At 46.5% G+C, this 11424-nt stretch overlaps 1 protein-coding gene across 1 annotated transcript in view; it reads left to right on the top strand.

Annotated features, from left to right (window-relative positions):
- The first annotated feature begins 2669 nt into the window (after positions 1 to 2669).
- Positions 2670 to 11424, top strand: part of wbp4 (WW domain binding protein 4) — a 48375-nt gene continuing 39620 nt past the window's right edge. The window contains exons 1-2 of the mRNA XM_085999897.1: positions 2670 to 2687; positions 10504 to 10650. Of these exons, the coding sequence (XP_085856023.1) occupies positions 2670 to 2687; positions 10504 to 10650 (165 nt within the window). The remainder of the gene's footprint in view (positions 2688 to 10503; positions 10651 to 11424) is intronic.

Raw genomic sequence — 11424 nt, 5'->3', positions numbered from 1 at the left:
CTGTGAAGGACTTGTCACCTGACGAGATGACGCGGAACGGACCTGTGTAAGGCGGTTTGAGCGGGTTTTTGCGAGCATCCTGCCGAATGAACACGTATTCTGCGCTCTTAAGATCCACCGGGACATGGGAGCACTGCAGGTCATGATGCGACGTAGGCACTGGGATGAAATTTCTAGCCGCTTCCTGGTGGCTGACGAGCTGCTGAGCTGGGGACCAGGTTTCCGTGTGAGGAGGAAGAAAATCGCCAGGCACTCTGAGTGGTTGGCCGTAAACCAGCTCTGCTGAAGAAGAATGTAGGTCGTCCTTAGGCGCCGTGCGAAGACCTAGCAGCACCCAAGGGAGCCTGTCCACCCAACTAGGCCCACGGAGACTAGCACGCAGTGCGGTTTTAAGGGACCTGTGGAACCTTTCACACAGACCGTTCGCCTGTGGATGGTAGGCGGTGGTACGATGAAGCTTGGTGCCCAAACCTTGAGCTACGGCGTTCCAAAGCTCAGAGGTAAATTGAGGCCCCCGGTCGGAGGAGATGTCAGCCGGTACCCCGAACCGAGCTACCCACGACGAGATGAAGGCTCTGGAGACGTCTGCCGCTGTGGTGGCAACCAAAGGAATTGCCTCTGACCACCTGGTGGTGCGGTCTACCACGGTGAGGAGCTGAGTGTACCCGCGAGAGGAAGGGAGAGGACCAACCAGGTCCACGTGCACATGGTCGAATCGATGCTCCGGAACCGGAAAAGTGGCAACTGGGGCCTTAACATGGCGTTGTATCTTGGACTTCTGGCAACTCACGCAGGTATTGGTCCAGTCACGGACGTCGAGATGCATGCCCTTCCAGACAAACTTCCTTGCCATGAGTCATTGTGATGCTCTCATGCCAGGGTGTGACAACCCGTGGATAGTGTCGAAAATTCTCCTGCGCCATTCGACTGGAACGATTGGACGTGGGACGCCCATCGAGATGTCACACCGGAGTGTGGTCCCTGTGGCCTGGAAACTGACATCAGCCACTTGTAAGCTGGAAGGTATGCCTGCACTTCAGGGTCTGCCTTCTGTTCTTTTGCCAAACCAACATAGTCGACTCCCAGGTGTACTGCGTGGAGCTGGGCGCGGGAGAGACAATCCGCCACCAGGTTGTCTTTGCCTGAGACATGTTGTATGTCGGTTGTAAATTCAGATATGTATGTAAGATGACGTTGCCGTGCCGACCATGGTTCCGCTGTCTTGGCCATCGCAAAAGTAAGTGGCTTGTGGTCTACAAAAGCCGTGAATGGGCGTCCTTCCAGTAGGAAGCGAAAATGGCGGATGGCCAGAAACAATGCCAGAAACTCCCTATCAAAAGTACTATACTTGCGTTCGTTCTTCCGCAATTGGCGGCTGAAGAAAGCCAGTGGTTGTCATGTGCCGTCGACCCACTGCTCCTGTACTGCCCCGATGGCATAATCAGATGCGTCGGTGGTAAGGGCAATGGTTGCGCCCGGAAGGGGATGTGCCAACATGGTCGCAGCAGCCAAAGCGTTCTTAGTGTCGAGGAAAGCCTGGTCCATCTGGGGTGTCCAATCGATCGGGTCTTTGCCCGATTTACCTCTGAGGGCCTCGTACAAAGGTTGCATCAACAATGCCGCCTTGGGGACGAACCGATGATGAAAATTGACCATTCCCAGAAATTCCTGGAGGGCCCTGATGGTCTGAGGAAGAGGGAACGAGGTGACTGCTTCCACCTTCGTGGCCAGCGGGACGGCGCCTTCTGAGGTGATTCTGTGTCCCAGGAAATCAATGCTGTGCAACCCAAACTGGCACTTGGCCGGGTTGATAATAAGGCCATGTTGGCTGAGACGAGAAAAAAGGATACGTGTTCTTTCGTGCTGTTACTGGCAATAAGGATGTCGTCTAGGTAGACGAAGATGAACGGCAGATCGCGCAACACGGAATCCATGAGACGTTGGAAGGCTTGTGCTGCATTCTTCAGCCCAAACGGCATACGAAGGAACTCAAAGAGCCCGAAAGGTGTGATGACAGCAGTTTTGGCGCTGTCAAGGGCGGAGACCACGTAATAATAACGGGTCGAATCCGCTGCTACTCCCCGGATTGCAAATTGGGCTTCTGCCTGGAAAAACCACGCGGCCGGTTGTTGCTCCCAAAATTGCGGCAGTTTGAGGGTGACGGCGTTCGTGTCCATGATGTAACTTCAACGAAAATTGTTCGAAGAAATCGGGGTCACCAATGTAGGAACTGGGGTTCCTAGCCGAAGAATTGAGATCGACTCAGAAAAACAATAACATTTAATGAACAAACGAAGCTGTACAGGAAACTCTAGGATACAATGCAAATAGGTCTGGTCTGCTTGAAAGCCTCTCTGGAAACTGCTAGCAGGTTCTGAGCTCAACTGCTAGAAGGTTCCGAGCTCTGACGTCATGATGTCATCACGTTCTTCCCGCCGTTGAGAGATGACGTGACGGACGGCATGACGTCATCATGCGGAGTACAGGAAAGAAGCCCTAGTACAGTTAACAGATACATTAAAGGTGCAGCCCCCAGCTGTACTACATTGCTGTAAAAGGAATTATATACAATTGTCCGTAATCCTCTGGTGGTTCCGCCACAGGCCCATCAGCCGGCTGCTGAAGACAGGATATTTATTGACCTGTGGGAAGTGGTCCATGCCCAGAGTATGACTGATTGTGATGATGTGAGTTCCATGCCTGTCTGTAGTTGTCTCTCTGAAATTGCTCCCTCCTGAACACCTATTGGATTCAGAGTCTTTTCAGTCCATTGTATGCACCCAGGCCTGGGCATGCATTATGGAGGTTGGGCTGTCTTATTGGTGCCTGGGATTTGTAGTCCCGTTCTTAGGCACAATTCCAAGGGTCTGGGACAGGCTCCCTTCTATATGGGGGAGAGGGACCCATGTGTGGCTGTGGTAGAGGCTGTTTCAGCCCAAACAAATTGTTAAGTTTGCCTATGGGAAGTTTGTTTTAGAGCACTTAGAAAACGGAATGGACAAGTTTTTGCTGCTTTTCTGAATAGTTAGTTTTTATATATTGGATATCCTGTGACACTGCTCATGGGAAAATCTTGGATCTAAATAGCAGGGAGTGGAGTACCCAGAGTAGCACTTGGTCTTTTTAAAGGGACTCCATAGCTTCTGATCATGGAATTTTGCTTTCTTCATCCTCTTATCTCAGTAATGTGTTGTCAACAGTGTACCAGGGAAAATATGGCAGGAAGAATGTGTGACATGAGAAGTGTGAGCTACATGCAAGACAAACACAAATGAGAAGCAGTAAAAGGCATTTGACAAAAGTTTCGCACAAGACTATTATTTAAGCTCAAAGCTATGGGGATTCAGGGTAATGGATAAGAAATTGGCCATCAGTCTGAAGCTATCTGCCCAATATTAGGACTTGAATGAGCTGCATCAACTATGGCACCTGCCATCTCCTGCATGTCTGGAGTATAATTCTTTCCACCTCTTTGACTGCCATCTTGGTGTACTGCTTGACTTCGAGATCAGCTTCGATTTGTTCAGTGTTCTCCCTGCTGGCCTAATTGCTTCTGTACCGACAAAACAACCACTCCCCAGAGTACAGAGGCCCATAACCCCATCACCCGTGTCTCCCAGAGGCCCATAACCCCATCACCCGTGTCTCCCAGAGTACAGAGGCCCATAACCCCATCACCCGTGTCTCCCAGAGGCCCATAACCCCATCACCCGTGTCTCCCAGAGTACAGAGGCCCATAACCCCATCACCCGTGTCTCCCAGAGGCCCATAACCCCATCACCCGTGTCTCCCAGAGGCCCATAACCCCATCACCCGTGTCTCCCAGAGTACAGAGGCCCATAACCCCATCACCCGTGTCTCCCAGAGTACAGAGGCCCATAACCCCATCACCCGTGTCTCCCAGAGGCCCATAACCCCATCACCCGTGTCTCCCAGAGGCCCATAACCCCATCACCCGTGTCTCCCAGAGTACAGGGGCCCATAACCCCATCACCCGTGTCTCCCAGAGTACAGAGGCCCATAACCCCATCACCCGTGTCTCCCAGAGGCCCATAACCCCATCACCCGTGTCTCCCAGAGTACAGGGGCCCATAACCCCATCACCCGTGTCTCCCAGAGTACAGGGGCCCATAACCCCATCACCCGTGTCTCCCAGAGTACAGGGGCCCATAACCCCATCACCCGTGTCTCCCAGAGGCCCATAACCCCCATCACCCGTGTCTCCCAGAGTACAGGGGCCCATAACTCCATCACCCGTGTCTCCCAGAGTACAGGGGCCCATAACCCCATCACCCGTGTCTCCCAGAGTACAGAGGCCCATAACCCCATCATCCTCAACCTTGACTTTATATTCCTCCTGACCTCACCCTATTCCAGTGATCTCAATCCCTTGCACTCCTCTGACACCTAATTCTTCCTTATTATTGTTGCCTGTTCCTTCAGTCACAACGCTTCCATACTTTGGAACTTCTGTCTCAGCTTCCCTGCCTTAAGAGCATAATAAAGACCCTTTCTCACAGTTTTGCATTTGTCCTGATAAGCCTCTCCTTTGTTCTTTTAACAATATTAAATATATGCTCTCTAGTTAACGACTCATCAACCAGTAGTGATCATTTCTCCCGATTTGGCTGGGCAAAACTCCTCATAATTTTGAACACATGTCGGATCTCCTCTTGACCTTCTTTGTTCTAATGAAAAGAACCCCACTCAGTTTATTCCCTCGAAACTAAAGCTTCTAATCCCTGGGATCATTGTAATCAATCTCTTCTGTACTCGCCCTATGGTCTTAAACATAGAAACATAGAAGATAGGAGCAGGAGTAGGCCATTCGGCCCTTCGAGCCTGCTCCGCCATTCATAAGAACATAAGAAATAGGAGCAGGAGTAGGCCAATCGGCCCCTCGAGCCTGCTCCACCATTCAATAAGATCATGGCTGATCTGATCCTAACCTCAAATCTTCTATCACTCTGCATCCACCCGAACCCATGTGATCTCCCGGGAGAGGCGAAAAACCAGATAAAGACCCAATGGCCAATTTGGGAGAAAAAAATCTGGGAAATTCCTCTCCGACCCATCTAGGCGATCGAAATTCTTCCAGGAGATCACTCTGTCCCTATATTTTCTACAGTACTTACCTTCTGTAAAGGCGATCTCCACCCCAGCCAAGAACAGGAATAAAACCATCTCCTGAAATCTAACACAGAATTAGAACACAGTAGGAGCAGAACAAGGCTACACGGCCCCTGGGCCCACTCCACTACCCACAGGGCCATGACCATTCCGAACCTAGACTCATGTCCAATTTCCTGCCCGCTCCCCGTAACCCTTAATTCCCTTTACTTCTAGGAAACTATCTATTTCTGTTTTAAATTTATTTAATGATGTAGCTTCCACAGCTTTCTGGGGCAGCAAATTCCACAAACCTACCACCCTCTGAGTGAAGAAGTTTCTCCTCATCTCAGTTTTGAATGAGCAGCCCCTTATTCTAAGACTATGCCCCCTAGTTCTAGTTTCACCCATCATTGGGAACATCCTCACCGCATCCACCCGATCAAGCCCCTTCACAATCTTATATGTTTCAATAAGATCGCCTCTCATTCTTCTGAACTCCAATGAGTAGAGTCCCAATCTACTCAACCTCTCCTCATATGACCACCCCCTCATCCCCGGGATTAACCGAGTGAACCTTCTTTGTACTGACTCGAGAGCAAGTATGTCTTTTCTTAAGTATGGACACCAAAACTGTACGCAGTATTCCAGGTGCGGTCTCACCAATACCTTGTACAACTGAAGCAATACCTCCCTATTTTTATATTCTATCCCCCTAGCAATAAAAGCCAACATTCCATTGGCCTTCTTGATCACCTGCTGCACCTGCATACTAACTTTTTGAGTTTCGTGCACCAGGACCCCCAGATCCCTTTGTACTGCAGTACTCCAGTTTCTTGCCATTAAGATAATAACTTGCTCTATGATTTTTCCTGCCAAAGTGCATAACCTCACACTTTCCAGTATTGTATTCCATCTGCCAAATCTCTGCCCACTTACTTAGCCTGTCTATGTCCCTTTGCAGGTTTTTTATGTCCTCCTCACTCACTACTTTCCGTCCCATCTTAGTATCATCTGCAAACTTTGATATGTTACACTCGGTCCCCTCCTCCAAATCGTTAATATAGATTGTAAAGAGTTGGGGACCCAGCACTGACCCCTGCGGAACACCACTAGTTACTGGTTGCCAATCTGAGAACGAACCATTTATCCCAACTCTCTGCCTTCTGTTAGATAGCCAATCCTCTATCCATGCCAGAATATTACCCCCAATCCCGTGATTTTTTATCTTGAGCAATAATCTTTTGTGTGGCACCTTGTCAAATGCCTTTTGGAAGTCTAAATACACTACGTCCACTGGTTCCCCTTTATCCACCCTGTATGTTACTTCCTCAAAAAACTCAAGCAAATTTGTCAAACATGACTTCCCCTTCATGAAACCATGCTGAGTTTGTCCTATTAAATTATGTTTATCCAAATGTCCCGTTACTGTCTCCTTAATAATGGACTCTAACATTTTACCAACCACAGATGTTAGGCTAACAGGTCTATAGTTTCCAGCCTTCTGCCTACTACCCTTTTTAAATAAGGGTGTTACATTAGCAGTTTTCCAATCTGCCGGGACCTTTGCTGAGTCCAGTGAGTTTTGGAAAATTATTACCAATGCATCCACAATCCCTACCGCTACTTCCCTCAAGACCCTAGGATGCAAGCCATCAGGTCCAGGGGATTTATCCGCCTTGAGTCCCATTATTTTACCAAGTACCACTTCCTTAGTGATTTTAATCGTATTTAGTTCCTCCCCCCCCCCCCCCCCCCTAGAGCCCCCTGTTTGTCCAGTGTTGGGATATTCTTAGTGTCCTCTACTGTAAAGACTGATACAAAATAATTGTTCAGCGTTTTTGCCATCTCCATGTTTCCCACCATTAATTTCCCGGTCTCATCCTCTAAGGGACCAACATTTACTTTAGCCACCCTTTTTCTTTTTATATAACTATAGAAACTTTTACTGTCTTTTTTATATTTTTTGCTAATTTACTTTCATAATCTATCTTCCCTTTCTTAATCAATCTTTTAGTTATTTTTTGCTGTCTTTTGAAGACTTCCCAATCTTCCATCCTCCCACTAGATTTGGCTACCTTATATGCCCTTGTTTTTAGTCGGATACTATCCTTAATTACTTTACTTAGCCACGGATGGCTATCTTTTCTTTTACACCCTTTTTTCCTCAGTGGAATATATATTTTTTGGAAGTTGTAAAATAACTCCTTAAATGTACACCACTGATCATGTACCGTCTTACCCTTTAATCTATTTTCCCAGTCCACTCTAATTAATTCCGCTCTCATACCTTCATAGTCTCCTTTATTCAAGCTCAGCACGCTTGTTTGAGATCCAACCTTCTCACCCTCTAATTGAATATGGAATTCAACCATGTTATGGTCACTCATTCCAAGGGTTCCTTTACTAGGACATTTTTAATTAATCCTGTCTCATTACACAGGACCAAATCTAAGGTTGCTTGCCCCCGGTCGGTTCAGTTACATACTGCTCAAGAAACCCATCCCTAATACACTCAATGAACTCATCCTCAAGGCTGCTCTGCCCAATTTGATTTGTCCAGTTAATATGATAATTAAAATCCCCCATAATTATAGCTGTTCCCTTATTACAAGCCTCAACTATTTCCTGATTAATACTCCGTCCAACAGAGTTGCAACTGTTCAGAGGCCTATAGACTACACCCACTAGTGTTTTTTTCCCCTTATTATTCCTTATCTCCACCCAAACTGTTTCACTATCCTGCTCCTTTGACCCAATATCATTTCTCTATTATAGTGATTCCTTCCTTTATTAACATAGCCACCCCACCTCCTCTCCCCTCCTGCCTGTCCTTCCTGATTGTTAAATAACCTGGTATGTTTAATTCCCAGTCATGGTCACCCTGCAGCCATGTTTCTGTAATGGCCACAAGATCATACCCATATGTCATTATTTGTGCCGTTAACTCATTCATTTTGTTACGAATGCTACGTGCATTCAGATAAAGAACTTTCAAATATGTTTTGTAACACTTAGTTCCTGTTTTTTCCCTTTTTAGTACTTTACTTTTTACTCCATACCTTCTGTCCCTTCCTGACACATTCTGTTTTTTAATTCCCCCACTGCTACCTAAGTCTATGACCTTCTCTGTTGTCATTTCTATTATTTGCTCTCTAGAAACCTCCCCCCCACTAATTAGTTTAAAGCCCTCTCTACAGCCCTAGTTATATGATTCGCCAGGACTCTAGTCCCAGCACTGGCCAAGTGGAGTCCGTCCCAACAGAACAGCTCCCTCCTGTCCCAGTACTGGTGCCAGTGTCCCAAGAAGCAAAACCCATTTCTCCCACACCAGTCTTTGAGCCACGCATTTAACTCTTTAATTTTATTTATCCTAGCCAAATTCGCTCGTGGCTCAGGTAATAACCCAGAGATTATTACCCTTGAGGTTCTGTTTTTTAATTTGACCCCTAGCTGCTCATACTCCTTTAACAGAACCGTCTTCCTTGTCCTATCTACGTCGTTTGTACCAACATGGACCACGACAACTGGATCCTCCCCCTCCAAGTTTCTTTCCAGCCCAGAAGAGATGTCCTTAACCCTGGCACCAGGCAGGCAACACAGCCTTCGGGACTCCCGCTCTTGACTGCAGAGAACCCTATCTATCCCCCACCACTACAACATTTCTTTTTACTCCCTCCACTTGAATGGCCCCCTGTACCACGGTGCTGTGGCCAGGTTGCTCATCCTCCCTGCAGTCCCCGCTCCCGCCCTCACAGGGAGTAAGAACCTCGATCCTGCTGGACAAGAACAAGGGCTGCGTCTCCTTCAACACTACATCCTGGATCCCTGTACCTTCCTCACTCGTAGTCACACCGTCCTGTCCCTAACCACGGACTACATCTGCAGTAATTAACTTCATAGGTGTGACCATCTCCTGAAACATAGAGTCCAGGAACTTCTCCCCCTCCCTGATGTGTCGCAGTGTCTGAAGCTCGGTCTCAAGCTCCATAACATGGAACTTGAGTTCCTCTAGCAGCAAACACTTGTCGCAGATGTAATCACCGTGAGCCTCAATGGGGTTCACCGGCTCCCACATCTCGCAACAGTAACACATCACCTGCTCCATTCTATATAATTAATTAAATTTCTTATTATTAGTTATGAAGACCCTGCCCGGATATATATGATAATATCACACCACTATTCAATAGGACTTACCAACTTAAAGGTATAAAAGAGAAGAGAAGGAAGAAAACCAACCAACCAGCTGATCACCAACCTCCTCCTTGAATGCTGTCTGTGGAGCCTGTTTGGTTGACTCGTCTCGCTGCTCCGCCTCCGCAGTGCTGTCTAAGCCTGGGAGTGGGGAACAAAACAGAGCAAAAAACACACCCTCACCTCCCACTTATCAAAACTCCAACAGCACTCAATGCACAAAGCATTCAATGAGATCATGGCTGATCATCCAAACCCTAGCACCCGGTCCCTACACCGACAGCCATCCCACCCAATCCCTATCCCCGTAACCCCACGTATTTAATCCCCCCTAACACTAAGGGTCAATTTTTATCATGGCCAATCAACCTAACCCGCACATCTTTGGACTGTGGGAGGAAACCGGAGCACCCGGAGGAAACCCACGCAAACACGGGGAGAATGTGCAAACTCCACACAGACAGTCACCCGAGGCCGGATTTGAACCCGGGTCCCTGGCGCTGTGAGGCAACAGTGCTAACCACTATGCCACCGTGCTGCCCTTGACTTCCTTCCTAAAGCAAGGCACCCAAAATTAGACATACTATTCTAATTGACCAGACCAATGATTTGTATAGGTTTAGCATTACCTCTTCGGTTTTGTACTCTATGCTCTTGTTATAGAAAAATCACTTGTTGAGAAGAGGGAAGGAGAGGAGAAGAAAATTTGGTGAAGAAAATTGGCATAGGAGGGTAAGAGTTCTGAGAGTCACAGCACGAGACTGGTCCCAATTTCTTTAAGCTGCTGAATTTTGATAATTCTTGACAAACCAGATGAAATGTTTTTATGGCATATAGTGTGAATCAACAATAAGGACTGCGCAACCATGAAACGTATCTGCTTTAAGAAAAAAAACAACTTTTGATGACTAGTGTTATATATTTAGGAATTATGGGCTCTTGCGACTAAAAGCAAAACTAGTTCTGTAACTTAGTACAGTCGATGCATTTTACATGCCTGTTCATTGGTTAGGATATTTACTAGAGTTAATGCTGTATTTTGTTTTAATCCACCACCATAAAAGTGCAACATGGGAGCTCACTCAGCAGGTTTCCATCCTGTGGCATAGGGAAGCACTGAGGTTACTTAATCTGCCTACTTGCTGCATGAGAAATTTCATAATGAGTACTGGCTTTGTAGCAGCTAGAAAATGTTAGTATATTGTGTATATAAGGTGCCTTTGTACATACAAACAATGTATCAACATCTGTGTTTTTTATATAATCTGCAGGGCTGACTACTGGAAATCTCAGCCAAAGAAGTTCTGTGATTACTGCAAATGTTGGATAGCAGACAACAAACCAGTACGTTGTATTTTGTTTATTAATTGCGATGTTAACCCTTTTGATTAGTGGAGAATTTCAATAGAGAAGTTTAAAAAGAAATGTTTTCAGCGTAATTCACAACATGTTAGTGAACTGGATTTTGATAGTGGTACTTCATTTCAGATCAAGTCTGGTAAGATTAATTGCTATTCAGATCATTTTTCTGTGCACCAAACTATATCTTTCTTTGTTCATCATAATGCATTCTTAGAGGGAAACTATATTGTAATATCAAGTCGGACTATTTTTTATATGTAGGTGAAGGGCAAACACACCTAGTGTAGGACACCAAGGTTGAAAAGAGTTGGGAAGGCAAGATAAATTGGGCAGTAGGGATGAGGTGACACCAAGCGTGGGTTTTTAAAAGCCTGTAGATGGTAAAAGGAAAGCAAAGGGGAGGGAGGTAGGTAGGTAGAGTTTCACAGTTATACAGTCCTGGGAAAGAATGTGATAGAACAGTGGTTCTCAAACTTTATCGGCAGGGCCTCACAAAAAGAAATGATTCTAGTTTCTTGCACCCTACTAGCTAACAGTGACTTAGGTACCTTAAACGTGGCAACAGAACTGAGTACAATGTCAGTTCAAATGTGGAAATAGTGTCTCTATAGCTATCTTTCCTGCAATTCCGTGTTTGATTCCCTCCAATCAGGTTTCCACCCCCCCCCATCACAGTACTGAAACAAACCTTATAAAAGTCACAAATTACATTCTATATGACTGACTGTAGTAAACTATCCCTCCTCAACCTTCGCG

Source organism: Somniosus microcephalus, chromosome 10, assembly GCF_052327205.1.
Source record: "Somniosus microcephalus isolate GS21.2 chromosome 10, FLI_Smic_1.0, whole genome shotgun sequence".
Lineage (NCBI taxonomy): Eukaryota > Metazoa > Chordata > Chondrichthyes > Squaliformes > Somniosidae > Somniosus > Somniosus microcephalus.
The sequence above is the reverse complement of the archived record's forward strand: the minus strand, read 5'-3'. Positions and strand labels throughout refer to the sequence as shown.